We start from the raw sequence: 25506 nt of genomic DNA, 5'->3' as shown, positions 1-25506 counted from the left end.
AAACGGTACATCAAAATTAAGCTACAACGGGTAGAGAAGAAGATGCTCATTGAGCATGATAAATGTTCAAAAACTATTTTCTTGGTCAGAAATATGATGCGGCTGTAGAGTGGTAGTGAAGTGGGAATGAGAAGGAGAGTGAAGGGAAGACTAATTTGTCATTGAGGTTTTTTTAAACTTAGTTAAGAATAAACTACCATTTAATTACTAAATTCAGTTGGTGATGTCTAACTAAATTTAAGAAAATCCTTATATTCGAAGCGGGGAATCACTTTCATCTATCTGTCTCTTAAATGTGAATCTCTTAAACCATATGCAATAAATGTCCAACTAAAGTGGGAAAAAAATGTGCACAATTCAAGAATTAACTTGCCCTAACCAATTCCATTAAGAAAGATGGGAACCCAGCCAATTCTGTTCTCAGTGGCCCCCTTCATTCACTATCTCCATCAAATTAAGTATATATATGTATATATATTAATTCATCATTAATTCTAGAGCAATTCTCAGATCTTTTCAGTTGTGTAAGAATATCTCAGTAGATAAATCATTATTACATGGCATGTTTGAGGAAGATGTTCTTTTTTTTTCACTCACTAATGGATGAAAGAATGTTATCTAGTAAATTTTATCATGAGAATAAAAACCAGAATAATAATTGAGATATATTTTTCTTAATTTGCTTCACTTATGGCTATCGAATGATTCGAGAAACTAATATAATTAAGGATAAAATATATTTTACTATTATATATTTATACTTAAAATTATTTTGACCTCCTAGTACTTCACTTAAATCTACTTATGATTAAGGTGAGACCGTTAGGTTTTCAATTAAATTTAATTGAGCACCGCTAAAATGAATAAAATATCTCATCGTATTTGTTGGACAAGACATGCGAGTTTTTAAGACAATGCATTTAAATGACCAAAATACTATGTTGCTCGGGTAAATTTGATAGAACTAACGATCTCACTTTAGTCATGAAAATATAATCTAGTTTAAAAATTTTTAAACTATAGAGGGATAAAATATTTATGGACTTAAATATATTATGGTAAAATATATTTAGCCCTATAATTTTATACCGTAGTGGCAATAAGCCGAACACAATCAAATTAAAAAAAAAAGAGCGAAAATTCTTGCACGAAAAGAATTCAAATCAGCTCATGTTCAGCTTATTTGACTTAACTATTTAAGTCAAGCTTTTTTAAAACACAACTCATTTAGTATATTCGGAGCTCAATTAGATCTAACATTATCATATGATAATGAACTGAGAACCAATAGCAATCTAACAGTTGAATTACTTATTAATTAGCAATAGCAATCTAACAGTTGAATTACTTATTAATTAGCAATCAAATTGTAACCATTATACATATATAATCAAGCCATACCAAGCTGAAAACTAGGGAGCTAAGTCTTGCTCATATATCTTTGGCTCAATTATCAAACAAGCAGTCGATCTCTAACAAAATTTCGAGCCGAACATAAACTATTCACGCTACATTAACAACCCTAATCATACAGAGATTAGCAAGTAAATTGCCAATTATTCATGGCAATTAATTGGTGGGTAGAGCATAGATTGAATGCATAAGTACCGGTTTTAGTCTTTCCTGCCAAACAATGATCTTCAAGTAGTATCAAATACTGAAATTTAGCATATTCATATCAAGATTAATTATTCATCAGCAGTGCATGATGCTAAAAGACTTCCCCACGAACAAGTTTATGTTAATTTGTTCTCATTTAAATGGATAAATTGCACATCATTTTCATGTCTGTTTAAATGTTACATCAACGATACCATTGCAAGTTACGTATTACATATGGAGGAATTACGACTGCTCCATCAAAATCTTAATTAGTGAGTGCAATAATTAATTGAAAAGCATAATTACAAGACCCACTTGGAATTTTGAAAATTAATAGTCTATGATCATGTTGAATTCTACCCTTAATAATCATGAAATTAACTCAATCTAGTTCTAGCAATATGTGTCAAGGCTATAGATTGAATTCTTACCGTGATAAACTAGCTTAACTTTGTACGAGGGAAGGCATTTATAGGCATCATGCATAAACGAGATTAGGGCAAACACGAACACATTAGATTTCGAAAGTGAACAGACTTATATAACATAAGCCTCTTTAATTAACCATCTGAGGACAATCTTTTTAGATATATTGTTTAAGATTGTAGTGCAGATGATTAAGGATAATTACTAATTAATGTGTTCTAATTAATTAGGTTTGTGGTCCTTAGCCTAGAGTGCCAAGTGACCCACAAAATTAATTAGGTGGGGGAGTGCCTTAATCTGAAAGAGTTGGCTTATTAGGGCAAGATCTTTGGATGGGAAAGTGCCACGTCGGATGGACATGTTAGTTAATTGGTTTCTTCTAACCCTTGTTTAGTTTGCCTCCTTGAATTGGTCCCCTCTTGAACTGAACTCAATCCAAAATCTATAAGGATAAGTTGCATATAATGAAGCCTATTAAAATATATATATCTGACAGTCCAGTTGCCTTTGTCTCCTAATTATTAGTTAGGGCTAATTAAAACCTAATAGTTGTTAGGTAATTACAGATAGAGGTGTCAATCAGGTTGGGTTAGCTCGGCCCAGGTTTGTGTCAACATATGCACAACGCATTTATTAAATAAATAGGAAAAATTAAATACAAATAACACTCGTTTATGTACAGATAACATTAGCGATTGAGTTTACACGATGAATTCGAGTTATAAACGAATTATAATTAGGTTATGGAGTCCGAGCTATAAATAATTCAGCACGACAAATACAAGTTAAAGCTAAACATGTTAAAGAGGTGGAGATAGTAAACACGGATATAATATTCGTTTAATAATCAAATTAGATGAATTTAATTATGACCCAAATTAGATTATAATAGAATTAAACCCATTTTTAAAGCGATTATCACGTAGGTCACAAACTATAGCAAGAGGTTTAAGTTTTACAAACCAAATTCCCTGACAGGGAGGCACTTTGAATTCATTGTTGAATGATCATTTCATCATTAATTAGGATTTCTAAGGCCTAACACTTGTCTCGATAGTTGTGGTGAAATTTGACGACTCAGAGTTAATGTGATCAAGGGGTCCAAGGATTAAAAACGGGTCGTCTACGTGATTCGATTTCGTATTTGAGTTTTATTATATATAAATTTAGGTTTTATTTATTTATTCTAATATTTAAATTTGTCACCGTTATAGTATATATGGATACGGATATGGATCTCGATCTAGATCGAAAAATAATATCTAAATAACTAAATATCAACATATTCCTTAGTTTAAAATATTACACTAGTGATATAAAAGAATTTCTATACTTTTATACGAACTTGCAATCTTATTTTTGCATATATTTTTATAACTACAGGTTTCGATAACTATATGACAAATTTTTATATATCTAGGAATAAAATTATAAATATATCCTATATTTGATTCATATCAATTGTTGTACTCAAGATAATTAAGTTCAATATCCATTTGCTATAAGTATTTGGATTCTTATTTGGAAAAAAAAAATATGGATCGTGATACAATTTTACTAGTATCCAATCCATATCCGAAACATTTTGATAGTCATAGTGGTTGCATGCATGAGACTTAATTTCTAAGATGGAAGGTGCCACGTTTTATATCCAAATATACCCTCAAGCTTACACAAGTATATGAGTTAAATATATTTTACTATTATATATTTATGTTCAAAATTATTTTATTCTTACATATTTTAAAGAGTCTTAGATCAGTCCATATACTTATAATTAAAATAAAACAATTTTTTATGTTTAACTTAATTAAGCGTCATATTTCTTTTAATTATTTAGCAGTATTATCTTAAAAATATGTATGTCTTGTCTAACAAATATGATAGAGTATTTTGATCGTTTTAGCATCATTCAATTAAACATAATAGAAAAAATAACAATTTTATTTTAATCATAAGTACAGAAATTAGTTAAAAAAATTTTAAAATACATTAAAATTAAAGTAATTTTTGATGTAATTATATAATAATAAAAATATTTAACCCAATCTATGTCCTATGGCAATATAACATCCAATCTTTCATATAGAAATCATGACGTAATGGACATGCCTTCCAACAAGGCATGATATATATTATTAGTTTATTATTCATAATGTTAAGTTCAAAAATCAGAATCTGCTATGCAAAGTTTTCTTTGGAAGGGTGCAAAACTCTGTTATACTTTCAATTTAAATATTAAATCTCTCCGTGGTTTAAACTAAAATGCAATCATTAGTTTACTGTTAAGCAAAGGCTAAGCTACATATTAAGTCAGAGGTGAACACTATTTGTCTTTTAGTAGGACGAGTATTATGATAATATACATATAGTTTTATGGCCGAAGAACTTGGTCAACCGTTGATACGATTAAAGATGATGAAAAAAAATTCTATTTGAGAGCTAACGAAGTTAAAATAATTAAATTGGGTTTTATGCAATTGGATCAAATCACACACGGCCAGTAGAGTACAAATTTCCTTCTTTCTTTTTATTTTTTATTCTCTCTAATATACAATTGATTAGATAAATTTGGATCATTCCATGGGTTCCCTAAAATTAAGTTCATATATGAGTGACTTATTTGAAAGGTCCCAATTTGATTGGCATTTCAACGCCATAAAGCATTCCAATCAAACAAAAAGGGTGGTGGAAGCAAAGCCAACCACCTTTAGCATTAAATTTAAGTAGGTTGACGTCGGCCATCAAGTTTTTAAATGTCAGTTGATGCAATATATATATATATATAGCCTTGAGCTAGGAAAGATCCAATGCCCTACTCTTCAGTGTGGGAGAGGATATAGAATGTTCTCAAAAGCTTTCTTTCGATCTTTATTCTTCTTCTACAGATCCTTTCTAAGAAAATTTAGGATTTCCCCTACACCACCTCATGGGAAATCACCCAAATACCCGTCGTTGGAGAAGCTCCCAAACCAAGTCCTGGTTTGCGACGTGGAGGGCGGGCTGCTGAGGTCTTCTTCCACCTTCCCCTACTTCATGCTGGTGGCGTTGGAGGCAGGAGGGTTCCTGAGGGGCCTCCTCCTCTTGCTCCTGTACCCCTTGTTGTGCTGCGTCAGCGAGGAGGTGGGGATCAAGGTGATGGTGATGGTGAGCTTTGCCGGGGTGAAGAAGGAGGGGTTCAGGGTGGGGAGGGCAGTCTTGCCCAAGTTCTTCTTGCAGGACGTTGGGTTGGAAGGGTTTGAAATGCTGAGAAGGAGCCGGAGGAGGGTGTGTGTGAGCAGGATGCCGAGAGTGATGGTGGAAGGGTTCTTGAAGGACTACCTGGAGGTTGAGGTGGTGTTGGGGAGGGAGCTGAGGGAGTTGAGGGGTTACTACACTGGGTTGATGCAGGAGGAGGAGGATCAGAGCAAGAGCAAGGCGATGGAGTTGGAGTCGGATAAGCTTTTGGGAGGAGAAGATGCCTGGGTTGTTGGTATTGGAGGCCATACCGACTCTCTTCACCATTTCTCTCAACGTTGCAAGGTGAGTGATCGAGTTCTATGTATATATTAAGGCAATTATTATTATTTTTTATTATTTTTTTTTTTTTTTTGCATGCATCTAATTAGTTAAGATTGTCATATCATCCCGTTAACTACGTACGGAGTAACTCCAGCATTAAATTAAATTAATTTTATATTTGTGTCATGATTAATTATTATTATTATTATTATTATTTTCAGGAAATATACTTAATAAGTGAAGGTGAGAGGAAGAAATGGGAAGCTCTACCAAGGTCAAGGTATCCAAACCCTTTAGTCTTCCATGATGGTAGAATAGCCTTCACCCCAACTCCGTCCGCCACCCTCTGCATGTTCCTCTGGCTCCCCTTCGCCTTCCCCCTCGGCGTCGTCCGCGCCGCCATCTTCCACTTCCTCCCTTACCCCCTCTCCATTTCCCTCCTCGCCTTCACGGGCATGCACTCCACTGTCCTCCTCCCCTCCTCCTCCACCTCCTCCTCCTCCTACCCTCCTTCTGCCCAGAACCAGCTCTTCGTCTGCAACCACCGCACCCTCTTGGACCCCATCTACGTCTCCGCCATCATCCGCCGCCACCTGACCGCCACCACCTACAGCCTCAGCCGCTTCTCGGAGGTCCTCTCCCCGATAAAAACCATCCGGCTGAGTCGGAACAAAGAAGTCGATAGGACTAAGATAGAGGCGCTCCTCAATGAGGGAGGGGTCGTGATATGCCCCGAGGGGACCACCTGCCGTGAGCCGTACCTCCTCCGGTTCAGCTCGCTGTTCGTCGAGCTGCGGCGGGAGATCGTGCCGGTGGCGTTAGACTCGAAGGTTGGGATGTTCTACGGCACGACTGCGGGCGGGTTCAAGTCCTTGGATCCGGTCTACTTCCTCATGAATCCTGTGCCGTGCTACAAGGTGCACATCTTGGAGAAGGTGGACACCTGCTACGATGATAATGGCGAAGAGAAGGAATTAAGGAGCCGTCATGAGATAGCTAACTATATACAGGGCGAGATTGGGAAGGCGTTGGGGTTCGAGTGCACTGCTTTGACGAGGAAGGATAAGTATTTGATGCTCGCAGGGAATGAAGGGGTTGTGGAAGGAATTCATGGTGGATAAGGGAAGGTGACTTAAGAATTTTACGTGACTATTTGAGGATAGATGGAGCTTTCTATATCTCTTTCTCTACACCTAACACAATAGAGAGAGGGAGCTAGAGAGAGAAGGAGAAAGATAATTAATTATAAGTAAATAGTACTATATCTACTGTACACCACCAAGGGTATTATAAAAATTAGTTTTGAATTAATTATTTGAGGATGCATGGAGCTCTCTCTCACTCTTTCTCTCTCCTCACAACATGAGAGAGAGAGAGAAGAGAAGGATAATATGGCAAGTAAACCAGATGTGTAGAGTGAGAAGTTTTCATTAAATTGTACTATTTTACTTGATGGAAGAATATAAGCAAGCCAAAGAGCCTAAAAGTTCTCATTATTATTAAGCTTGTAGAATAGTGAGTTAGCTAACATAGTTTTAAAATAGAGTTTTTCTTTATCCAAGTCAAAAATAAATAGTTGGGAGATTTTTGAGTTAATGTGCTCTCAGGCTTGTCAATGGAAATAGTTTGGTAGGATATTTAGGTAGTTGTGCATAATTTTCAGTACTTCTTCATAAAACGAAGTATTAATTATTATCTTGGTTTATACTTGCTCCCTTCATATCTTTTGGTTTTGCTTCTCTATTCTTCATTGACTCCAACAACATCTACATCTCCATATCGTTTGGCTCTTAAATGCTAATACAAAGATGGTTTCATAACTTCATCTCGTTAATTATGATGCATGTCTAAATACAGTTCTTGTCCATTTGAGAAATGCACATGTGGATAGGGTTGATTTGGACCAATATTTTCAACTATATTTGCAAAGATTGAATAATTAATTCATTAAAGTTAGTCTCATAAAATTCTAATCTTTGATTAAAATGCACTTCATATAAAGGTAGAGAAAGAAAATGGGCAATCTAATATGGTTGTTTCTTTTTTCTTTTTTTTTTAAACATCTTTATAAAGAGGATTATGAATCCTAAAACAGAATTCATATACACTTAGTAGGTATTCAACAAATGGCAATACGTCTACAATTACTTCAACACAGTTGATACATGTGAAGTCATTAAAGGAAGTGATAGTTGCTTGTCTCTATGGCTTCTCTCTTCCTTTATAATTTTAGGTAGTTGGATGTCCTTGGGGAAAACGATTGGCCTCCATTATCTAGAGTAGGAAAACAAAATTACGAGCTAATACCTTTTAGTACAAGAATTTATAAATGCATTGCATATTAAACTTAGAAAGTATCATTATTGTTTTGGAACACTTTCTACCGACAGTCAATTGTAGCCAGCTTCCAAGGATCTAGTAATTAATTCCTTTCATTAGATCATATATATATATATATATATATATATATATATATCCATCCACCTCATTCATCTATCCTTAGCTAAATCCATCCACCTCATTCATCTATCTTTTTATCCCTAAGCTAAATCCGTCACAGGTCGAAGAGAATACTTATACAATATGAGTTTCTTTAACTATTTGATCATGATACTAATTGTCATTTAGTGATTACTGTTAGTCCATAATCAACTAATAAAATCCAACTAAATATCATTCGGTGATATAATTTTTGTTACTCGTGGAACAATGATAATTTAAGTAACATAAATTTTTATTAAGTAATACTAAAAGGAACATGAAGATAAATAAAATTTTTGCCGTGAGATACACTTTTCGAATTTAAAATAAAATTTTCCTTTCACCATATATTTGAGGGCTTTGATATTTTGAAATTTAAATCCCAGGGCATGATTTCTAAACTCTTGCTTATTAAAATATTATAAATAATAATACATAGAAAAAAATTTTTTTAATCAGATAAACAAATCACAAATCTAAATTCAAATAAAAAACTAATAAAACTAATTATTATAATTTACAAGATATACTTATAGATATCTCTCAGTATCTACAACTCTGTCTTATTTACTTGAACCAAGGGCTCATTACTTTCGATATTAATCCTTAATCTCAATGACTTTCGATATTAGTCTATCTAACTAAGAGTTTTAGTTTTATATTGTAACTAGCTAATATAAGACTAAAATTTTTCTAAGATTTTTTTGATAAATTTCTATAGAATAGCTGATAATATTAAAGGCAAAAGAACCAATAGGATAGAGATTAGATGATTTAAAAAGGGTTATATTGCACAAATATTTTTAGGTTTGAATCCCAGCTATTATATTTTTATATCGGTTTAATCGAGATACCACCAGATTTCTCATGAAATTAATAAATCCAAGACGTATTAAGTTTCTAATAATTTTTCCTAAAATTTAATTTGAAATGTTTTTTAAAAAATAAAGTAAAAGACAAGGATCTAAGTGTGAAGGTCCACAAGAAGGATTGAACACTAATAAGCAAAAACTGAGGGGGTTATGAATAAATTTCACCAAGGAAAGGAAAGGAAAGGAAAGGAGAATTGTTTGTGATGACGCCAGCCCTAGTGGACGACAACCCTAGCGGCCGCCAAGAGTGGAGTGACGCGAAAGCACAAACCCTAATACTATTCAGTTTGAAGCGTCAGATCGCTATCCACGTCACCGATCCTCGTGAGACTGCGACATTCGACGGCTCAGATCTATTCTGTGGTGCAATTCGAACCAGAGCTCGCGACCTTTCTTCTTCCTTCCCTCCCTCCCTCCCCCCTTCCACTGTTCGCCGCCAGAAGAAACTTGATTTTAATATCGTTTAATTGCTCGTAAATTTTCTTCTCCGAAGAAGGAGATGAAGGCGGCGCCGGCGGCGGAGGACGAGAGGGAGGTGGAGTTGGCGAAGAAGAAAGCGAAGAAGGCGGAGGAGATCGAAGCCGTCAATGGCGCGATGGGCGGCAGCGATGGCGATGAGGATGGAGAGGAGGAGGAGGAGGAGGAGGTGAACGATGGCGAAGAGGACGATGATGATGGTGATGAGGATGAAGGAGAGGACGATGATGATGATGTGCAGGAGATAGGAAGTGCGAAGCGAGTTCAAGGTGAGAATGTTGATGAGGAGGAAGAGGAGGAGGAAGGTGAAGAAGAAGATGAGGAGGAGGAGGAAGGAGATGCTGGTGATGAAGACGACGACGACGACGACGACGATGGAGAAGAAGAGGTGAGCTTTTATTTTGTCTTGTTTTTAGAGTACATAGATCCACTTATTTTCCTTTTTGATGCAATATGATTGTAAAGCTAACGGTTTCTCGTATAGTTGTTATGCTTGGAGATTTAGGGTTTTTTCAATTTTTTGATGATTTGCACAGATTGTTCTTTTTTCCGTGAGAGCTGGAGTAGTTAATTACGGTTTATGATTATTGATCTAGGTTTTATGTGTTTTCTTGTGGATTTTAGCATAGTGTTAGTTAGTTATTACCTTAGTTCTTATGGATCTGGCCGTTTTATGCTGTGTCTTCTACTTCAAAGTTTATGACGTGCTCTCAGGAGCTTTGCCCTTTTTTGTTTCTCCACTTTGCTGGTTTAAATACTAGATGTCAATAGCATTATCTTGAAGTAATTCAAAAAATTGCATTGTGCTGTCATGAAATGGTTTTATGTTGGTAGATCTGGGGTTATGAAGCCCTTTCTTATAAAAAAAAAAGATAAACTAACGTGTTAAACTAATTATTCGTTTATGTTATATTCTCTGTGATCTGCAGATCTGGCATTTAGTAAATTTATCTCTATGTGATGTTTTGTGCTGTGTGCTTTGTGGATTATATGGAGTAACATATCATTTCTATTTACGCATATGATATATGCCTCCTTTATAATTCTGCAGTGTAATTTTTTGACCTTTAAGTGCTATCTTTAGCTCCTCTAATTTGTGATTTATGCATTTATATTATCCTTTTCTAATCTTTGTTTGTAGAGAGTTTGTGCACCTATTCAGTGGGTGCCTTTTTTGGTGCTACTGATAATGTTGTTAGTAGGTGTGAAAATAATTGTGACATTTAAGTGCTTTGTCGTCTGCATCTCTGACCTGGCTGGCTGTTACACCATACCAATTTTTTTCCTACGCTCTTCTTTTCCATACTTGGTATTCTACTTCTGATTGCTTTATGTATATGTCTGCCTTTTCCCTGGCTCTTTAACCTCTTTTGGTTTTGGATCACTTATATGTTGACTGAATCATATCCTTTTATTGTGTTAGTTGGGTTAGTTGCTGCTGCATAGGAAAACATATTAATATTCAAGGCTTCTTAGGTTGTCAGCTTTCTTGAGTTAATGCTGCTGATGTATCAATTTCTTGAGTTAAAAATAAGTTACATATGTGCATGTTGTACAGAAGGATCTTGTTTGCCGTTTTTTTATAACACATTTAATTCATAGGGTCATTTTCTTTAGCTAGTTTCACATTGAAATGTGCTCCTGCATTTTAAATACCATTACTTGAACACATAATGCATGGCTAACTGGCTAATATCATTCCTCGGAAAATCTTGATATGCCATTAATCATACTTTGGTGTAATGCTCGGGAAATGATGCTGAATTTTATTCAGAGGCTGTTTCTGGAAAGCAGCAGTTCTTCATGTGCTGATACTTTGCACGTCAGTCTGATCCCAAATTTCCACCACAACAAAGAATTAACTATTCTTTTTTATTGCTTTTACGTATGTATGCATGCTTTCTAACTTATCATACTTTAGATCACTTAGTGCTCCTTATAAATACTTGGTTGCTCATCTGCCAGTACTCATTCTTGGTGTAGTGTTTGGGAAATGTAGTGGAATTATATTCAAAGGATGTTTCTGAGATGCAGCACAGAAGCTCTTCATGTGCTGAAAATTTGCATGTCTAATGATCACAAATCCTCCATCAAGTTCTTGAATGACAAAAGTTTTGCATGTTAGTTTGGTTCTCCATTATCATGTCTATCACCTCCTAAGAAAGCATTGCTGATTGTTCATGAGTGAAATTTTGGGGCTCTTGTTGTCCTCGATATACAATGTGGTTCTAATTTTCTATTGTTGTCATATATACTGGCTGTTAGGTCACAATCAAGGTTTTCATGGATATTAAGGCATCAAGAGTGAGTAAACAATGTCAGCCTTAATGCATCTAGTTCTCCTTGAGTAATCTTGGTTGCTCGTATGCTGTTAGTCGTACTTGGTCTTGCTTGTGAAAATGATGCTGAATTTTATTTAAAGGCTGTTTCCAAGAAGCAGTGCAGCAGCCCTTCATCTGCTGAAACTTTGCACACCAGTATCCTAAACCATCCACTAAGAATTTCCTCAATTGTAAAATTTACACCAGTTTGTCTAATCATGCTGGTCATTGTTATGCTAGATATAGTTGATGAGTGAACAATTTGGAATGGTCCGTCTCCTTTAATATGTGATCTGATTTTAGTGTGCTTGGCCATCAATATGATTTCTAGCTATCACATAATGCTCATCAATCTCAGTCATAGTGCACCTAGTTCTCCTTTGATGGTCTTCATTGCTCATATGCCTATACACAGTTAATATGGTCTTTGGGAAATGATGCTGAATCTTATTCAGAGGCTGCTTCTGAGATGCAGCAGAGAAACTATATTTGTTGAAACTTTGCACGTCAGTCTGATCCCAAATACGCCAAGACTCTTTTATGCTAATGATTAAGATTTTCATGTATTTCTGGTTCCCTATACAGAACATTGTAACCATCCTGATCACCTTCTAAGCTAATTATTATTCATGAGTGATGAGAATTTTGGAGCTCACTGTTACTTAAGGTTGTTCTTTTAGCTTTGCTTTTTCTATCATATGTATGGCTGTTATACTAGATTCATTATTGTTATGGATTAGATTATTAAGCCTCAAGAGGACATCATTTCAGCCTAAGCAGATCTGATTCTCTTTTAATAATCTTTGTTTTCCCATGAGCTAATTCTTGGTGTAATGTTTGGGACATGATGCTGAACTTTATTCAGAGGCTGTTTCTCAGAAGCAGCAGAAGCTAATTTTGTGCTGAAACTTTGCACGTCAGTCTGATCCCAAACCCTCCACCAATTCCGTGATTGGCTGTCTACATGTAGAGATACTTGATCTATTGCATGCTGATAACCTTGGTGTCTTTTCTGTTATTGAGTTAAATATCAATTCTTTTTCCTTTATCTGAAATAAGAGCTAGCACTGTGAGCATTGCAGTTTGTTAGGATTGACTTTTTAATGTCATCCAATTGTTATAGGAGGATTTGGGAACTGAATACCTTGTCCAACCAGTAGCCCGTCCGGAAGATGAAGAAGATGCTAGTGACTTTGAGCCAGATGAGGATGGCAACGAGGAGGACATTGATGAAGAAGACGATGAGGAGGGCAATGTAGGCAGTGCAGCGATGGACCAGACCTCATCAAAGAGGAAGAGGTCGACGAAAGATGATTCTGACGACGATGATGATAGTGATGGAGATGATGATAGGCCGTCTAAGCGGTAGTGCATCAGCTAAATTTATCTCTTCCATAGACTTTTGTAAAACTCATCAATGGCATGCCCCAATTACTCTTTTGGAATCTACTTTGATTGGAGTTTACCCTTGTTCGGGAACATCTTTGACAGTAGAACAAACAATGTTTGTATTATGGGGACATGTCTTAGGCTTTGTACAAGGTAGGAACTTCCATGAGAGAAACGGAGTGCTTTCCTTTTCCTTACTTTCTACTGTACTAATATGCACTTCTTTAGGTTCACATAACTTTCAATGCTCTACTAATTTCTTATAAGAAAATCTTTCGAATACTAGTCATATATTCCTTAATTTCCTCCATGTGAATGAATGTTTCTGTCAAGTAATTGGTCTTTTAAAATTGCATCAGCATGGTCTCTGTGTGTTTGACAGCGGATGGTGACCAATAATGTCTGCCTCCTTTTGCCCAGTTGGAATAGCATTGCATATTCCAGTTTCTCTCTTACTGGGTCCATTTTGTTATGTCTAGTAGTATTAGGATGCCACATTTGAAACTGTACTATTCGACTTGGATGGAAGCCTCTTGCCTCAAATCTTTTCATTCTCTCTTCTTTTCTGAGAACAGTGGGTGAGAGACCTAGTTATATTTTTATTTGAAGGTACCAGGTGTAATATGGAGAGCGGGAGGAGTCGTGGAAGGAGAGAGGATAGGATTCTGGGAATTGGCTTTTCGAGAAATGCCATATGCCTGTAGATATTTTACAAACAAAGTTAATTGGGCCTCATCTTAGTTTCTCTTTTATCTCTTGACAATTATTATCAATGAATAATATCATGCCACATCAAAATATAATATGTTTGTAGGGCATAACATTATTCTTTTCTTAAATGAGTCATCAGAATAACTTTGATTATTCTAAGGGTCCACAAAGAGTGCTGGTAGTCTAAAATTTGTATCCATGTATTTTTATGATATGGATGAAGCAATGAAATCATCTAAACCTTCCATTCTTCTGAATTGATCAAAACCAAGTGGATGTGTTGAAAAAAGAAATAGAATTAGGCTTCCAATTTCACATGCATTCACCATTACTAGTTTAATTTTGAATTTGGCTCCCTTCATTTATTCTCAAAAAGCAATCTGATTAAATAAATATTCCTCCAAAAACTTACCATAATAGCATAAGATTTTATTAAGTAACCATTACGATTACAAAAAGTCTTGTTAATATTGAAGGCCAAAAACCTAGATCAAAGGGGGAAGAGTAGGCACCTATCTAGATCCATCCGCAAATCAATTAGATGCCTCAATTAGTTTCATAGTATACATGAGAAATTTTGTTAGTATGATATTTTTAGAGATCAATTTGTATAAATGCCATTAATCATAGACTTGAGGGATCCATTAAAAATATTGAAAAGGATTAAGGAATTAGTATGCTACCCAACTAAGTTTTCTATAGGCTTTAAAATATCCCGCACTTTATATACCTAAATTGCTAACGTTGACGGGTAACAAGCGTTGGCGGTAATAATCTGATTTCAAAAGTCACAAAAAATCAATCCAAAATAAATAAAATAATTTAAATAAACTTATAGGTTGCAAAATGTAAAATTATGTGTAGTCGAGTCTAATATTAGACACTATCTCATTAAGACTAATTTGTCCTCCGTTGATTGCTTCTAGAACAGTGGATGCTAGTCTCCCAAGATATAAATGATTGTCTTGCACTCGAAAGAAAATTGCTATCTAAATGCCTTATCAAACTTGAATTGTGCAGTATTCTCTCTTAAATGCAAACAGAAGATTCGAAATATAAAATGGAATGAACACAATTTCGTGATTGACAAATATAGACCGACATCATTTGGGTCTGAATGGATGCACAATTTCGAATTTAACTAATTAGTTGTTTTCTAAAGAGATACACAATTTCAGGTTCAACCAAGTAGTACCTGATTAATCTAAAGGGATGCACCATTTCGGGTTCAACCAATAACTAATTGAACCTAACTTGGGCCCAAAACCCATTAGAAATTTGGCATTTATATACCATAATAATATTATCAAATATTCAATATGGTACTTAACTCACTTCTCTTTATTTTTTATTGCCATGATACATATTTTAGTGACAATTTTAGTGACAATTTTCATTCACTTCTCATCATAAGTTTAAATAAATAAATATACAATAAAGTACTCTTTGAGCTCTTTTAATTCCATAATTAATTTATTATAAATAATTAGTTGACCTAATTTAAAACTTAGCTCAAAGTTAATAAATATTTCTAAACCTTCTACTTACAATTAGCTTGTGACTCAATAAAAAAAAGGTGGCTAGTATTGGGTTTAACGTAACAAGCAAGGCCCAAGTTGATCTAACAATAATCATCCTTGTTGAGCATCGCCAAAACTTTCTTCCTCACAAGGGACTATTCAGTGTACAAGTCACTCTTCTAGACTTGGTTTCTTTTGCCCCAACCAATAAGATTCAAACCATGAGAATAATTTAATTGTGGGATAACTTAGCTAGTTCAATTAACTATGAAAAGAGGCGTTAATGAGTGTTTAATTATGAATTTGTTTACATTCATATATATATATATATATATATATATTTAGAAAGGAAAGCACTTTCTACATACTAAGGATGCGTAATATATTATTTTTTTGTGCATAGCAAAGCAAAGAGCTTGGGAGGAAAACTCACCTCAGATTAACTTAGATTAATTCTCAGGAATTTTGAAAATATTCATGAGATTATTATAAATAAATAAACACTACTGGTTTTTATGCAAATTTCAATTGCAATTGAAATTATAATACTGTAAAATATATAGTAACAATTATAAATTTCAGTGGCAATTATGTAAATACTCCAAAAGAGAGAATATATATATATATATATATATATACGCTTGTCTAATACTGAGATTAGGAATAAAATATTGCACGTACCTACGAAGACAGAGAGGAGAGCATGACCAACTCCGAGAGGAAAGGCATAAAGTCAGCCTCCTCTCTCTTGTTCTCGGAAAAAAAGGGAAAAAAAAAAAGAATCTCCTCTCTCTTTCCTCTTCTTCTTCTCCTCCCAATCCAAGGGAATAGCTGTCGGCTATGGGGAGCAGCAAGGAGGCGGCGGCGACGGAGGAGGAGGTAAACCCACTGACGGGGTCGCGGTTCTCGAGGCGATACCAAAGACTACTGGAGAAGAGGAAGACACTTCCACTATGGGCTAAAAAGAAAGCTTTCCTCGACACGCTCGCCGAGCACCAGGTCATCGTCGTGGCGGCGCCGCCGGGCTCCGGAAAGTCAACCCTGGTATAGATATCTTTTTTCCTTCCTCGCCTCGTCGATCTCTGTTATCTCAGGTCGTGCGCTCGGTGTTATGAAGTTGGTTTGGGACATACCAAACTTGTCGAGATCTGAGCTTGAGAAGCATTCCGATATTAATTCAGTTTAAATTGGAATGTTCGTGATTTTTGAACATAGCCTTGTTGTGACTTCTGTGATTTGAGTAGAAACATGTGATAAAAATGCTAGCTAGTTTGGGTGTGTTTTGGGACCCAATTTGTCATGTTAGCGGAAGCCACTAGAAATTTGGTCGTTCTTTAGGAAAACTAAAGAGAGATACTTGTAGAAGAAGAGTAACGGTGGTAGAATCAATCCGCATTGGTATTGATAGCGAGTAAGCACAGTATGAAGTAAGAGGCATTACAAGATTGTGCTAGAAATATCAAGTATGATAATTATTACCATATTCTAGATGATTGTTATAGATTTTCACCATAAATTCTAGACCTCCCTCAAACTCAAGATGGAGATGAAGTGGTCATCTTGAATTTGGGAATAATTACGATGCTGGCTAGGTGGAGGTGACTTTGTGAAAATGTAGAGCGCAATTTCTTAAGATGGTGTCTAGTAAAGTGACAATCTATTTCAATGTGTTTAGTATGTTCATGAAAAACATCATTATGAGCAATTTTATATAGCACTTAGCTTGTCACAATATAGAGGACAACAATAATTGGAGGAGCACCCAAATTTGTTAATAGCCAACTTAATCAGATGAATTCTAAAGTAGCATCAACAAGTGCATGATACTCAATCTTAATGCTAGATTGAGCAATATCAGATTGTTTCTGGCTACACCATGGAATCAAAGATGTGCAAAGCAGGAAACAATAACCAGTGGTAGAGCAATGAAAAATAGTGCCCTTAATATAATGTAGAATACGACAACTGCAGCATAATGAGTTGATCGGGGAGTACTCACAAATTGACTAACCAAATAAACATCATATGCAATATCTGGTCTTGATACAGTGAGATAGATGAGACTACTATCTAACTGTCTATAAAGAGTTAATCATGAAGAGGCTTGCTATCATTACCAAGTGGTTTAACATTCACCTCCAAAAGACTGCTGACAGTCTTATTTTTAGTCAAGCCCACCTAGAAAGAAGATCATATGCATATTTGGCCTAAAAGAAATAATAACCATCAACAGCTGAAGTGGTGAGCCCAAGAAAGTAGTTAAGATTACCTAAATCTTTTATCTCAAAATTTTGACTAAGAAAGTATTGAAAAAACTCAAAAATCATATGCCAATAGTATCATCATCAATAATAATCATATCATCAACATAAAAAGGAAAAGAATAATACTAGCACCAGTTTTGCAGTAAAAAGTGCAAAATCAAAAGGACTACAAATCCTTATTGAGCAACTATAGGGCTAGGGCTGTTAAAAAAGCTCACCGGTTCATGAGACTCGTGAGTTCGGCTCGTTTAGAGCTCGACTCAAACTCTAAATGAGTCGAGTCAAGCCGAGTCAGAGTCAATTTGCTCGAGCTTATCTCAAATAGGCTTGATATATTATATGTGAGATAATATTATTTATATATATATATGTACACCAAAATAAATATATAAATATTATATAGCATAGCTCATTAAGCCCACGAGACATCTAGCTGAGCTTGAGCCTCATCGAATTAGAGACAAGACAAGCTAAGTTGAGCTTTTTTAGCTCTAATCGAGCTCGAGCCGAGTTGAGTTTTTCTGCCTCTCAAGCTGAGCGGAGCTAAGCCTAGCTTGCTCAAACTTGGCTCATTTACACCCCTATAATGGGCTCTAGAAGCTTGTTTAAAATCATAACTGGCATGATTAAGCTTGCAAACTTCCGTTGAGGTTCTCATAGCCTGGTAGTGGCAACATATATACTTCCTCTACAAGTTTGACATTAAGAAAGGCATTCTTTTTATTTATATTTGGAATAACTGTCGATGGCAAACTATAATGATTTGACCAGTAGAGTTATATAAATTATATAACATGGTTAATGGCAGTTAGTCAAAATAACATTAGGGTGTTACGTAAAAATTCTATAGAAAAATGATGGGTCGTGTTACAAAATGCTTAAAGACGAGATGTTAATCAGAAAATAGAAAAAATGTAGGGTGTGATTGTCAAATTCCCTAATTATTGTCATAGTCTAATGATTATGGTATATTTTACCATATATTCTAAACATTTTTGATGAATCTTATTGGTTTAAAGGATGAAATGTGCAACTTTGAAGAAATAAAGATTATACTTCTTTGACGGTCTGCTGATTGTTGAAATTTGCCACTGAGGAAAGTTCTGATTCTAATGAAACAGATTCCTCAATTTGTGATAGAGGGTGGTTATCCAACCAGCAGCGGTAAACAAATTGCGTGTGTGCAACCTCGTAGAATAGTTGCCACAGCATTGTCTCATCGAGTAGCAGAACAGATGGATGTGAAAGTTGGGGAGGAGGTTGGTTACTCGGTCTTGTTCAAAGATTGCAGCAGCTCGAAGACCATTGTAAAGTATGTCATTGGAATGAGACACAAAAATCTATACACTAGTGCTGCTTGAATCCTTAATTATTATTCTATGTTTAAATGAATTGAGAAATGTGGTCTGTCATAGGTATATAACTGATGGTGTGCTTCTGAGAGAAACACTATCTGATCAGTTACTACAAAATTATGAGGTGATAATTCTTGATGAGGTGCATTTGAGGACCTTGGCTACTGATATTCTCATCAGCTACTTGAGGAATCTCCTGTCTGCAAATTCTCGACCTGACCTTAAGCTCATCATCATGTGTACTCAGTTTGAGGTGAAGCATTTTCGGGACTATTTCAAGGTTGCACGAGTTTTGAAATCAATCCCCTCACTACATCCTGTAGATATCACATATGAGCAAGATCCAGTGAGGGATTATGTTGCAAAAGCGATTGAGATAGTTGAGAAAATACTTGTGTCTGAACCAACAGGTGACATATTGCTATTTTTGACTGGGTTGGAAGAGATTGAGACTTGCTGCTGGAAGCTTGGAAAGGTGATCGCAGACTTGGGAGATAAAGTTGGGCCTGTTCGAGTTCTTCCACTTCATTCTACTATGTTTGTTAATGATCAGCTGAAAAAGGTTTTCAAGTCTGCACCTCCTCGGACAAGAAAAGGTGGCCCTGCTGGTAGGAAAGTTGTTGTCTCAACTGACATTGCAGAATCATCGCTAGTAATCGATGGCATCATTTACGTGATTGATTGCGGTTATATGAAGCAAAAGGTCTATAATGCCCAACTTTGCATTGAGACGATGCTGATCTTGCCAATATCAAGAGCAAGTGCACAGCGAAGAGCAGGATGTGCACGCAGATTAGGCCCTGGAAAATGCTTTCGACTCTATCAGGAGAAGTTCTTTACAGCTTTCACGCCACAAGTGTCCCCCGAGATTCTTCGAGCTAATCTTGCGAGCACTCTCCTTTTGATGAAGAGGCTGGGAATTGATGATATTTCCCATCTTGACCTCATGGATCCTCCTCCTCCTGAAACTATTGCAAGAGCTATTGAGACTCTCAGCTGCTTAGGTGCATTTGATGGAGAGGGAACTCTGACTAAATTTGGGGAGCTTATGAGTGAGTTCCCATTGGATCCTCAAATGTCAAGAATGATTGTTAGTAGTCCGCAATTTCACTGCTCCAATGAGATTCTCTCAATTGCTGCCATGGTATCAGGTATACCGTGTACTGCTGTCACTGCATGTCTGAATTTTTTTTTTTGTCTCTAGTTTTCTAGTGACAAACAATAAAGAGAAAAAAGGGGAAATATTTCATCTTTGGAACATGCTTGCTTGTTCAGAAATTTGGTTGTTTGCGTAAAAAAATGCTAACGATAGTCCGATTAATGGATCTTAAAAAAAAAAAAACATATGTCCTACTTGAAATTCTTGATGTCAGAGTTCGATGTACTGTCCAATTGACATTATTCTTTCCCCCACCCTCCACTAATTGATGCTGCTCTTCGTTTATGCCTGTTGATCCTTTCCAGTACCTAATTGCTTTTTACGGCCTATGGAGGACCAGCAAGCTGCTGATGAGTCAAAAAGAAATTTTAGCCACAAAAATGGGGATCACCTCACTCTTTTGAATGTCTATCATGCATACGAGCTCTTCAGTAAGTTCTTCCTCACTTGGATAAAGTGGTCATTTTGCTTCTTTTCATTCATCAAGCAACCATCTTTCAGGCGATGATCCTAGTTGGTGCGATAAGAATTATGTCAACCAGGCAGTGTTGCAATCTGCTGTCAGTGTGAGGAGCCAGCTTGTATCCATCATGAAGAAGATTAAGCTAGAACTATGCTCAACAGATGTTGACAATTGCGATTACTATGACAACATAAGAAAGGGGCTACTGGCCGGTTACTTTATGCAAGTTGCTCGTCTTGAGCTGTGGGATTGTTACACCATCCTAAAAACTCACCGTGTGTGTTTTTCTTTTACCAGCTCATCATAATCTTCTATATACATTGTTCTTCATCTTAACTATTATCATGGATTAGTTACTTGTCAGGCTTATCATGTAGGTTGTCAATCTTCATCCTTCATGCTGTATCAATTCAAGGCCTCAGTGGGTCATTTTCAATGATTTTGTCATGGCTAGCCATAACTTCATCCGCATGATCACAGATGTGCGTGTGGACTGGTAAGAATTTCTTAACATTTCCAAGAGCTCATATTCATTGAATCAATCTACCTGGAAATCATCGAAGTAAGAGACTGAGAGAGAGATAGAGAGATGTACTTACTACTTAGACAAGCAAAATCCTACTGGTAAAATAGATCCCAGAGTCATATTGGTTCGAGAATTAAATTCAATCAAAAAATTAAGTTCATTCGCTCAATGAATAATATGTACAACACTACAAATCTTAGTGATACTGTATTGGCACAGCTATTTGGATTATGTTGCCCTTGAATTAGTTGAAAGAAACTAGCTTGCTGCATCACTAAAGCCACATAAACTCATAATGTGTAATGCGATGAATATAACTTGGCTTATAATCAAAGTTTAATGAAGTATTTCTTGTTTCATGTCACTCCCTAACTCTACTACAGTGGACAGTCCTGTGCTCATCATGTTGTCCTATTTTCCAACAGGTTGATGGATGTTGCTCCGAATTATTACACAATAACTACTGTATGATGGATCGGCATTTGGAGAGCAAATCTTTTAATTTCATCTTTATGTGTTTCAGGTCTGATTGGAAATTTCTTTTCTGCAGCGAACTTTTCTGTAACCTTAGGCATAGACATTGCATATATTATTGATTACAGAAATCAATATCGTAGGCTTGTAAGATGACATTACACTCCAGTGAATATATTTCCTTCTGTTATGATCTTATGATTTCATCTTTTTGACACTGGAAAGAGACATGCAACTTTTGTAACGGTATCTATACACTGGTAAATCTACCATGATTACAGTTATATTCCCAGCCAGTTTTCTGTTGAGAAGCTGAAATGAGGATTAGCTTTTTAAATCAGGAATTGCATTAGTTGTCTGTGTAAAATTGATTTGCTTTCCTTGCCCTTTTGTAATAACTATATGATGCACAAGGGTAGGGTAATGGAAGATAGAGAAGACCCAGAAAAGAAGCTTAGGAGGTAGGCATCAATCCAGGTCCATTTATTCTACCACAGCAAGAGGAATCTACAAATATGAGAGGAGATGGATTGACATAGAGTTGAGAACTAAGTTAATGACTATAGCTCTCCCAACTTGTGATAGCAAGATATATTTTTAACCCACTAACTTAAATTCAACTCTAGTTAAGAGTTTCTCATGTTTGTGAATGAGCATTTAACTAGGCGAGATTTTAGATCCTAAATAATTAAAAGGGAAGTCATCTTCTAGCATACCAAGGATGCACAGAAGGTTGCATAGGAAAGAGAACCTTAGATTTAGCCAAATTAATTATCAGATTAGTGATCTTCTCATAAGAATTAACAATATGCATGAGATTATTACAAGAAGGCTCACTAGCTTTTGTGCAAATTAACAGGTAGTCTGCATGCATAATAACATGACACTAAATATAAGTCTAATTTTAAAGGGTTTTGAATATCATATTTCAGAAGAGCATTCCAATCCGCAATAGCATACAAGCTTAATCCTATTTGCAAGAATTTAGCTAAAAATTATATGTTTTATAATTTACATTATGGAAATAAATAGGTATAAAGTCTACCCACCTTAATAGAATTCTCCCTTTTGGGAGCAAGAATAACAAAAGCTATGCCCCCTCAAAGTGTAAAGAATTTGAATGCTCATCAAGATGAATCATTGGATTGACAAGGGCCAAGGGGGAACCCAAAAATCATTAATAGTCATGTTGTCATTTATGCTATCTTTATTGATAAATATAAACTAATTAATTATTTGATTGGGTAACATTCTACCAACTTTACACTGTTAAAATTCAGATGATCAATATCTGCATATAAACGCTGTAGCAATAATTAAGATGTTTACTTTGTAAATTCTTATTCATTTTTCTCAAAGGAAAAAATAGTTAGGATTAGGACATATCTACTAAACTAGGATTACGAAATCATGGTATTTGCCATCTTTCCTAAGATTTATCCACCCTAAGCTTAATTATGATTGATCTTGGGAGAGACTAGAGCGAGAGAACACTAGAATTTATACAAGGGAAAAAACCATAAAAAATAAATAAAAATGCGTTTGCCGGGAGTCGAACCCGGGTCTATTGCTTGGAAGGCAATTATCCTAACCGTTGGACTACAAACGCAATTGAGTTTCTCGTTTCCAAAGTAAAATATAACCTATAATAATTATTTTTTAGTTAAATGTGGACCAATATGAATGTCAAAATCAGAAATCTTGATAGTTTCAAATTTAGTTTATATTGAGTTTCAACTATTACTCTCTACGGCTATAAAAAAAAAGAAAAAAGAAGAGCAATTCGGACTTGGCTCAGCTTGGGATCAATCCGATTTAACTTGAGTTTAGCTTATGTTGAGCTCAACTCGCTCAGCTGAGCCTAAATCTTAAACTATGCTTCAAATTAATTTGGAGCTTTACACCCCTAAATGCTGTCCTTGACGTCAAGGGTGAAACTTCACAAACCATTTGGTATCAAGACGTCATATTAGGTGTATTTCCTCTTCAAGAACCTCCTGACAAAGATTTGGCTTTGATTTGTGAACTTTTGATGATGTTGGTGAAGACCCTCCTCCCTCTAACAGACAGTTGAGTATTAGCATCGTCACAGTTTTCCAACCCAACCAAGTATACATTAGAACGATAATACGAAGAAATAGCATTGTTAATACTTGCAAATTGACAGCCACAAGATTGCAAGAAGACATCTGAATATTAGTTATGGTGGGTATTACATATAAATATATAAGATGTTTTAGATTGGCGTACATGCAAAAATAATAATAATAATAATAATAATAATAATAATAATAATAATAATGAACCGTTACCCAGAGCTGAGTTGAGCTGAGCTGGTAATCTGTAATAAAGATTTATAGTTTTTCACTAATTGATGATAACTGTCCTATATTATCTCCTTACTTTTGGATAAAGTCTCCATCCATCCAACGGTCCGAAGATCCTTAGAATCTCTTGCCAGGTAGTTTCTAGAAATCCTTGGTCTATAAAAGGACCATACTGCCGATCAAACGCGCATTTGCATTCTTCCCACTTCGATCGTCTTCTCCCAAGTTTGTTTCCAAGAACAGGAACGTTAACGAGGAGAAGGAAGAGCCATCGATGGAGGAGGACCTTGGTTTCTACTTCATTCCCACTGACCAGGAGTTGATCGTCGACTACCTCTTGCAGCGGGTAGCGGGCCTCCCGCTTCCCTCTGACGTCATCTCCGACGCCAGTGTCTTCTCCACGCCGCCGTGGGAGCTCCTCGCCGGCCGCGTGGAGGCGTACTTCTTCTCAGAGCAGAAACCGTTGGGGTCATCGCGGTCGAGTCGGAAGATGAAGAGTGGAACGTGGAAGAAGGAATCCACTAGCAAGGAGGAGACGGCCTTCCTCGATAGCGGCGCGGTCGTGCGCTGGAAGAAGAGTCTCTTCTCGTTCCACCCCACTGGATGCGACTGCAGCAGTGGGTTCGTGATGCGCGAGTACCAGCTCTGCGGACCACCCAGCATTAGTGATGAGAGGAGGAGGATGAAGAAGAGGATCAATATATCTCAATCTCAATCTCAATCTCGATGGGTTGTGTGTAAGATTAACGTGAGCCGAAAAGCCCTGAAGAAGAGCAGAGAAGGTCAGTGTGCTCGACCGAGAGGATCTTCCAAAGATGCTGCATTAATGTTGGAGACCCAAGAAGAAGTGTTGCCATCTGCCGCTGAGCCGATTCATGATCAAGAAGCATCTTCTTCTACATCCTTGGACGACATGTTATTAATTCAACCGCTGCCACAGCAAGAAATAGACCAAATCCTCAACATGCTGGATTCAGATCCCTATCCTGAGAGCCTGCAGCCACCAACTGCTGGCGACGCTGCCATCAGTGTTGACGATTATGGCGACTACGAGGCACCGTTAGTCTTCTGCCAGCCGGCGGCAGTGCTAGACCAACTAGTCATCGGACCACCCATCGACGGTGCTGTTCCTGCGGTGCAATCAGTTGGCTATGATCACGATAAGACGACGACATCAGCATCAGTACATGATTATTTGACATGAACGCACAACTAAAGTTGTTTGCTAATTTGTTGATCTTTATTCTGTTATTAGCCGATCCAGCACACCATACCTGCAAATTTGTTGTTATGTAATTAATTTTACACAGTCCATTGATCTTTTTTTTTTTACAAATCCATTTACATAATTAATAGAGATTAACTTCACTGAGTCATTTATTTTTTCAATGCTCAAAATTAAAAAAAATTGTAATGATTACATAACGAGGTGCTGTGGTGTAGTCGGTTATCACGTTAGTCTTACACACTAAAGGTCCCCAGTTCGAACCTGGGCAGCACCAACTTAATTAAACGTTTTTTTTATTTAATGCCAATTTAGATTTTGCTTCCTTAAAAAGTCGAATTAGCCACTTTTATTCACAAATTACCCAGAAGAGTACAATTCATTTAATAAAATAGATTATGAAAAGAATTTAA

General features: G+C 36.2%; 4 protein-coding genes and 5 non-coding genes across 10 annotated transcripts; 8 read left to right on the top strand and 1 right to left on the bottom strand.

Moving 5' to 3' along the window:
* The first annotated feature begins 4834 nt into the window (after window positions 1-4834).
* On the top strand, window positions 4835-7025 carry LOC140790636 (probable glycerol-3-phosphate acyltransferase 3). Its single transcript, XM_073140793.1, has 2 exons — window positions 4835-5550; window positions 5751-7025. The coding sequence occupies exons 1-2, from the start codon at window positions 4873-4875 to the stop codon at window positions 6648-6650; spliced, it is 1578 nt and encodes a 525-aa protein (XP_072996894.1). The 5' UTR covers window positions 4835-4872; the 3' UTR covers window positions 6651-7025.
* A 2000-nt stretch (window positions 7026-9025) lies between these two features.
* Window positions 9026-13370, top strand: LOC140790635 (uncharacterized). The gene is made up of 2 exons (XM_073140792.1): window positions 9026-9747; window positions 12804-13370. Exons 1-2 carry the CDS (start codon window positions 9382-9384, stop codon window positions 13047-13049), a joined length of 612 nt encoding a protein of 203 aa, XP_072996893.1. The 5' UTR covers window positions 9026-9381; the 3' UTR covers window positions 13050-13370.
* LOC140791584 (small nucleolar RNA Z122) lies at window positions 11105-11198 on the top strand. The gene has a single exon (XR_012109592.1). It is a non-coding gene; the product is annotated as a small nucleolar RNA Z122 (small nucleolar RNA).
* Window positions 12107-12203, top strand: LOC140791583 (small nucleolar RNA Z122). The gene has a single exon (XR_012109591.1). It is a non-coding gene; the product is annotated as a small nucleolar RNA Z122 (small nucleolar RNA).
* Window positions 12517-12613, top strand: LOC140791582 (small nucleolar RNA Z122). The gene has a single exon (XR_012109590.1). It is a non-coding gene; the product is annotated as a small nucleolar RNA Z122 (small nucleolar RNA).
* A 2640-nt stretch (window positions 13371-16010) lies between the features above and the next one.
* Window positions 16011-21739, top strand: LOC140791421 (probable pre-mRNA-splicing factor ATP-dependent RNA helicase DEAH2). Of its 2 annotated transcripts, none has more exons than XM_073141985.1 (7): window positions 16011-16344; window positions 18686-18876; window positions 18962-20070; window positions 20384-20509; window positions 20580-20818; window positions 20919-21037; window positions 21493-21739. In XM_073141985.1, the coding sequence occupies exons 1-7, from the start codon at window positions 16141-16143 to the stop codon at window positions 21536-21538; spliced, it is 2034 nt and encodes a 677-aa protein (XP_072998086.1). In that variant the 5' UTR covers window positions 16011-16140; the 3' UTR covers window positions 21539-21739. The 2 variants fall into 2 exon arrangements, with proteins under 2 accessions (XP_072998086.1, XP_072998088.1); XM_073141987.1 differs by having other exon boundaries at window positions 16012-16344; window positions 18980-20070.
* Window positions 21740-23078: 1339 nt separating this feature from the next.
* TRNAG-UCC (transfer RNA glycine (anticodon UCC)) lies at window positions 23079-23150 on the bottom strand. Its single transcript has one exon. It is a non-coding gene; the product is annotated as a tRNA-Gly (tRNA).
* Window positions 23151-24142: 992 nt separating this feature from the next.
* On the top strand, window positions 24143-24695 carry LOC140790511 (NAC domain-containing protein 41-like). The gene is made up of 2 exons (XM_073140619.1): window positions 24143-24504; window positions 24638-24695. The coding sequence occupies exons 1-2, from the start codon at window positions 24143-24145 to the stop codon at window positions 24693-24695; spliced, it is 420 nt and encodes a 139-aa protein (XP_072996720.1).
* Window positions 24696-25296: 601 nt separating this feature from the next.
* Window positions 25297-25370, top strand: TRNAV-UAC (transfer RNA valine (anticodon UAC)). The gene has a single exon. It is a non-coding gene; the product is annotated as a tRNA-Val (tRNA).
* Window positions 25371-25506: the final 136 nt, after the last annotated feature.

The sequence above is a fragment of the Typha latifolia genome, chromosome 6, assembly GCF_019914945.1.
Source record: "Typha latifolia isolate L0001 chromosome 6, TyphaL0001v2, whole genome shotgun sequence".
In the NCBI taxonomy this organism is placed as follows: domain Eukaryota; kingdom Viridiplantae; phylum Streptophyta; class Magnoliopsida; order Poales; family Typhaceae; genus Typha; species Typha latifolia.
Note: the sequence above shows the minus strand (reverse complement) of the source record. Positions and strands in the feature narration are given on the sequence as shown.

Coding starts and splice junctions, on each gene's coding strand:
- LOC140790511 (XM_073140619.1), top strand. CDS start 24,143: ATGGAGGAGGACCTTGGTTTCTACTTCATTCCCACTGACCAGGAGTTG. Junction 24,505..24,637: donor AGTGGGTTCGTGATGCGCGA/GTACCAGCTCTG, acceptor AAAGCCCTGAAG/AAGAGCAGAGAAGGTCAGTG.
- LOC140790635 (XM_073140792.1), top strand. CDS start 9,382: ATGAAGGCGGCGCCGGCGGCGGAGGACGAGAGGGAGGTGGAGTTGGCG. Junction 9,748..12,803: donor ACGACGATGGAGAAGAAGAG/GTGAGCTTTTAT, acceptor CAATTGTTATAG/GAGGATTTGGGAACTGAATA.
- LOC140791421 (XM_073141985.1), top strand. CDS start 16,141: ATGGGGAGCAGCAAGGAGGCGGCGGCGACGGAGGAGGAGGTAAACCCA. Junction 20,510..20,579: donor TCATGCATACGAGCTCTTCA/GTAAGTTCTTCC, acceptor ACCATCTTTCAG/GCGATGATCCTAGTTGGTGC. Junction 21,038..21,492: donor ACAGATGTGCGTGTGGACTG/GTAAGAATTTCT, acceptor ATTTTCCAACAG/GTTGATGGATGTTGCTCCGA.
- LOC140790636 (XM_073140793.1), top strand. CDS start 4,873: ATGTTCTCAAAAGCTTTCTTTCGATCTTTATTCTTCTTCTACAGATCC. Junction 5,551..5,750: donor ATTTCTCTCAACGTTGCAAG/GTGAGTGATCGA, acceptor TATTATTTTCAG/GAAATATACTTAATAAGTGA.